Genomic DNA, 6000 nt, shown 5'->3' on the forward strand with positions numbered 1-6000 from the left:
ATTATACAAAGTGTAATAGAAAGACCTGAACAATTAAAAACTAAAAATTAATGCAAGTTAAACGCATGAAAAAAATTATGAAAGTTATAAGAATAATAAATGATTTAAAATTTACGTAATATGTCTGAAAATTAGCAAAAAATTTTGAAAAAAGTTACTATAAGATTCAAATTAATTTACAGAAAAAAATATTGATACTTTAAAAATTATAAAAAATAAACTAGTTAACTTAAATAAACTTTTTTTAAAATAACACAATTGTTTCAATCAGATAATAATATACAAATCGGCTATTTTAAATTTTTCAGGTTTTAATTTATTGAAATTAAATTAAAAATGTTATACCTTACTTATAGTGCGTGCGTTTATAAGCTAAATAAAAAAAAAATATTGTAAATATTGATTAGAACAAAAGGTTTTCATTTGGCTGGTCCTTCTGTTATACATTTTATACAAATATATGCAAAGTTGGTATATTTTTCATTTTTAAAAAAAAAACTGTATTTTTGTTTTAAACTGTTTTTTTTTCTGTTTGAAACTATGTTCTAAACAAAACAAATAGTTTGGGTTTTACACAGTTTAAACCAGTGTTTACTACTATCAAACTTTAATGTAAGAATATTATCTGCGTTCTCTTGTTGGTTTTTTACAGTATTTAAATTTTTAAGTGAGTTATGATTATGTTTATGCCTATGTATTAATATTTGCAAATGCTCATAATTCACTTAAAAATTAAAATATTGTAAAAAAACAACAAGGGAACATAGATAATGTCTTTATATTTAAGCGTAATAGTAGGTTAATTCTCTCATAAGTACGTAATAAGCTAACAATACAAAATTGAAACTTCTGGATGTACATTTCAAAAAAAAAAAAAACCACTTCTTTGTTTTAGTCTTTAAATTACGAGGTTAGGTAATTCATAATTGTTTTATTCTGTTTTAAGTAGGTATCTGCTAGACTATAAACTAGTACCTAAACTATTCAAAAAAACATTCGTATACTTTATTTAAAGTGCATACGTATTATTAGATTAATAAGTGATTATTACTTTAAGACTTAAGTTGTAATTGTAGTGTTATGAGTTCATATTAGGTAAAGCGTTTTGGCAAAATCACATCATGAAAAAAAATTATATTGATCTTGATGCTCTGGATATATAAATTATAGTTTATTTTTAAAATATTAAAAGTTTTGGTAAGATCTTCTTAATATTGTTAGAGAAAGTACAATATAGAAAATTGTTTAATATTCACAGACGGACTAAAAAATAAAAGTTATATATTTTGGTGGATTTTCCATTTAAAAAGTTTACTATTCACATTTAACAATACTGGTTAATTTATAAGTACAATTTATAATGCATTTTTTTAAATTTTAATAAAGTAAAAAAATTGTATTTACTTTTAAGTTTGATTTTTTTTTATAAACCAATTAAATTAGATATTATCGACTTGAGTATCAAATCAGAATGTATATAGTATGTGAGTATATAATCCAATATATTATTATAGTTATTATTTATTATATGTAAATATTAACTTAAAAATAAAATATGAATAAAGTAATTTTTCAGATGTAATACAGAATAGTTGAAATTGTATTTAATTTAATCGATAGTTATTATAAAAACGTTTTCCATTTTTAGACACTTATTGTTTTATATATTTTAAGTGCATAAAAGTATGACAATTAATTGTATCAGTAAAAATAATCTAATTTTGTAGAGGTTCACTTATATCTGTTTACAAATACTTTTAAAATACTAAGCTTTTGTCTGTCATTAATTTCATTAATTTGACTTTGAAAATATTTTTTGTATTGCATGTAAACATATGTTAAATAATGATATTCTGTATTATAATATGATTTTAATATAATATAACTATAAACATTAGATACGTATTTGCTTTTGCCTTATTTTACCTCAAAATCTAAAATATTATATTCTATTATTTCTATGTAGGTATACATAATTATTCACATAGCCACATAAGTTTAATACGTTAAACATAATTATTGTATGTATTTTAACCCCCCCCCCCCTCCCACAAAAAAAAAAGTATAAAACCTTTCATTCCAGGTACATCTAATGTTTGTCATAATAACACAAAACGATCGTTGCAGTTTCGAACACTCATTTTTCATTAAAACTGTATACATTTGCCATGACGATATTTATAAGTGTGTTACCAATATACACCCGATGTTTATCTAAATTGCAATGTTGGTTAATAAATCGCAGTGTGAAAAATAAGCCAGATATCTAAATCATGGGCTGTATTTGACAGTTTACGAATTGCATTTGTAAATAACATCATGGTCGATAATATTTTTACTGTTAACCCCGAAGGGCTTTAATATATATTACTGTTTACATTTTTTTTTAAATTTTACCCCATAAACGAATCTAGAAGCGATTTATGCCTCACTACCTCCAAAGAAATTTAGACTGCATTATAGATTTTAATTACGATTTCATTTAATCATAAGTACTTTTAGCTATCTGTTACTTGTATGCATTTCTATCTTCAACAAATAGCATCAACTACAATTTATGTTGTTATAAAATCAATTTCAATTAAAGTGCTTAAGGTACCTAGTGAAAATATATAACTAGTGTACAGCCTATGGATTTAAATTTCAAATTATTTAAAGTTATTTATAATCCACAAAATGTCGTAAAAATCGCAAAAATCTATACAAACGCAATATATAATATGTTTTAAGCCAGTATATTGATTATTGTTTTAAAAATTATTGCATTTTATCCCACAGATAAACAATTTATGCAGTTTAAGGCTGTCCATGTTTTGTATGATTTTTGAATAAGTACTCTAATGATTAGTTATTAGAACTATAATAGTATCAAAATAAAGAATAAATATTTTACTTTGATTTAATGGTATGTGATTGTTTGCGTGAGCGTGAGTTTGGAGATGTATTCTCGTGTGGTGTTGTTGACTGTACAGTGTGACGGTTTCACCTGTGCAATATTCCGCAGTGAATGTCTCATGACGACTGGACATTTTTTTTTGTACCTGCTAACACAAAATAAAAACATAATAAATTATAGACTCTGCGCGAATGAATAATAAAATCGTATATTATGAGTACTAATTTAAAATAAAATGCAACCAAATGAACGTTTTGTTATTGTGTAGGTAGCATCATATTATTTGACAGTTCACCCTCATGTGGAGATTAAAACACGAAAAAAGGGTACATATTTTTATGTACTACGACTTTGCACCAAATACTGTAACATTACGGCCAGATATGTATACTCTACGCCAGAAACCACACTGCCAACTCCAAGAGATGCCTAGCATTCAAGTCAGCTTTTAAAAAAAAACGATCCAAAAGTCCCATCAGCCAAGATCTCTGAAACCAAATAATGATCTGAAGCTACCAACAACCAAAATTCACACACGGGATATGTTTCTGATACTTTTTCACATTTAATTTCAAATCTTAATTCATTCAATCAGTCCTCCAATTTCTGTTATTTTCATTCAGATCTAAAAGCACTTATCGCTTTAATGGCGTTATAATACCTCCTTAATTATTTTCATCCAAAATTAATAATCTAAATTACTACTACCTCTTTACAATCTATTTATATCATTTAAATATTTAAATCACGTTTCATTATCAGTTTATTTGATGTCATAATAGTTATTATGTAATGGACCTATTCCCATTATTAATATTTATTTTCCTAATTCAATAGTTTAATAATATGTACTAATTAGTTTATATTTAAAAATATTATTGTTGAAACTAATGGTTATACGACAAGTTTATATAAAAAAAAAAAGTCAGTTGTCACTTATCTTAAAATTTCAAGACGTTAATAGGCTATCTAAAATTTAATTCAGAGTGTCTTTCTACTCAACCGATGACTTTAATTGCCTCCCAATAAGTTTTGTTTTCTTATTTTGGCAACGATATTTAAACTATAGACTTAGGATTTAAGACTTGAATCTGTGAATTGAAAATTTCTACTTTTTTGTAGTTTTATACCGCAATTTAAATTAAATAATAAAGTTTTAATTAATATACTTGCTACTGGCCTAAATATATAATATTTTAAACATACTATTATCTATTTATAACAATATGAATAATAATATTATTAATTATAATTAATTAATGATTAGTATGGTATACTACCTATAAACTATATCATTAAAAAAATAATATATAGATATTTATTTTATAAAAAAAATCTTAAAGTCATGTTTGGATGTTTATAGTAAAATTATACAACTAGTTAGATATAAAATTACATTGTTAATCGAGATATAAACATAAGTGACGTACCTTAATACCTACATTTAAAATTATATTTTTTTACTAACTTTTAAGGCATCAATTATCGGTTTATTAGCCAGAATTTGTACGAACTGCATTATTATATAAATATATTTTATATGTATAATATTCAACATAATACATTTATCACCAATTGAAATAATGAATACATTAAAATTAATATTATAACATGCACTGTGCAGATATTATTTCATTTTGAGTAGTGTGTATTTAAATAATTGTATATTATATAGGGTGTCCCTTGATAATATAATCATTAGCCGTAGAGGGGGACTCGCCGCTCAGACAAAAACCGGTGTTTTTCTGTTTTACCTATAAACTAAAAAAAATATTAAAAATCATGAGGTTAATTTAAATAAAATGTTGATAGGTCAAGAAAATTAAACTCTATAAAATGGCTATCTTACAATGTTTCCAAAAAAATTTAACTAAAAATAAAATATATGTAGTCTTTGTCTCTGTGAATCTAATAAAAAAATATATTTATGATAAAATATGTATTATCTCAAGTGATGTCTTAGTGGGTAAATCTTCGTGGAACATCCTGTATATTTAATTTACATACAGTAAATTCTATTTATGTGTTCGGGTTTTATTTTGATTGGCATTTTGATATTCCAAATGTTGACTAAACATCTTTAGGGTTGTGTTTAAAATCATAATTATTATTGATCAAATTATTATTTTATTTTATTAGTACCTAAATCATTTTGTTTGTATATCTAGAGTAGGACGTGTTATTATTTAAAATTTGCATACTGCTGGCTAAATAATGAATTTCCGCTCAAAGCAATTTAGAAATTTTATTTTAAACAAATTGACAATATTACACTATAGCAACAGAAGGTATAACCTCGAGTACATATATAGTATAACGATATGATATATTATATACAATATTTGCATACCTATACACACAATAATATTATAATATGTACATTGTACATTGTATATCAAACATAAAGTGCAAATGTATTTCTTTCGTACAGATATTTCGCTATAAACATTGAATTTACTTGGCACGTCTCGTCTTTGTCTTCGCCAAAATGTTTTTGTGGTCGACATTGTGTCTCCGTATAGTTTACATACATTCTTTTGTGAATACTCCTCATACATTCATAATGTTATATTGATAGTATGTAGTATGCAGTATGTAGGTAGGTGCATGTTGTATAAATAATAACAAATCAATTATTAATGAATCTATACTTGAATAGCTTAAATATGAATATAAGAAATATACATTTAAATGTCACACATATATTATAGGTATATAATTTATATATACACATGTGTGTGTGTGAAATCATTATAATCATTATATCTATCATTATACGGTGGAACATATTTTCAATAATATAACCATTTAGCATTAGACGTTATATTTAAACATTATTATATTATACTCAATTCGAACTAATTGCACAATATCCACCATTTACACAAACGTATTAATTGTATTGTTTCTAACTACTAACAACCAATGTAAATAAATTATTATCTATGTTCCCTTTTATATACCTACACATATTCCACTGAACATTATTGAAAAGCTATTTAAGGGGATTGGTGGCGGTGATTTCCTGTCTTTGTCTAACACACGCGCAACATAAGAATTTAGACGTGTTTTTTGTCCAACGTACCGATTGACATAGTGAAGCG

General features: G+C 24.8%; 1 protein-coding gene across 4 annotated transcripts in view; it reads right to left on the reverse strand.

Annotated features, from left to right (window-relative positions):
• The window catches only part of LOC100574895 (calmodulin-binding transcription activator 1), a 118744-nt gene that overhangs the window by 103376 nt on the left and 9368 nt on the right, over positions 1-6000 (reverse strand). For 3 of the 4 annotated variants that reach the window (XM_029487424.1, XM_029487420.1, XM_029487426.1), the window contains exon 2: positions 2894-3041. In XM_029487424.1, coding sequence (XP_029343284.1) covers positions 2894-3029 — 136 coding nt within the window. In that variant the 5' untranslated portion in view covers positions 3030-3041. Of the gene's footprint in view, positions 1-2893; positions 3045-6000 lie in introns of all 4 variants that reach the window. The other variant, XM_029487421.1, reaches the window with a different exon arrangement.

The sequence above is a fragment of the Acyrthosiphon pisum genome, chromosome X (assembly GCF_005508785.2).
Source record: "Acyrthosiphon pisum isolate AL4f chromosome X, pea_aphid_22Mar2018_4r6ur, whole genome shotgun sequence".
Classification (NCBI taxonomy): domain Eukaryota; kingdom Metazoa; phylum Arthropoda; class Insecta; order Hemiptera; family Aphididae; genus Acyrthosiphon; species Acyrthosiphon pisum.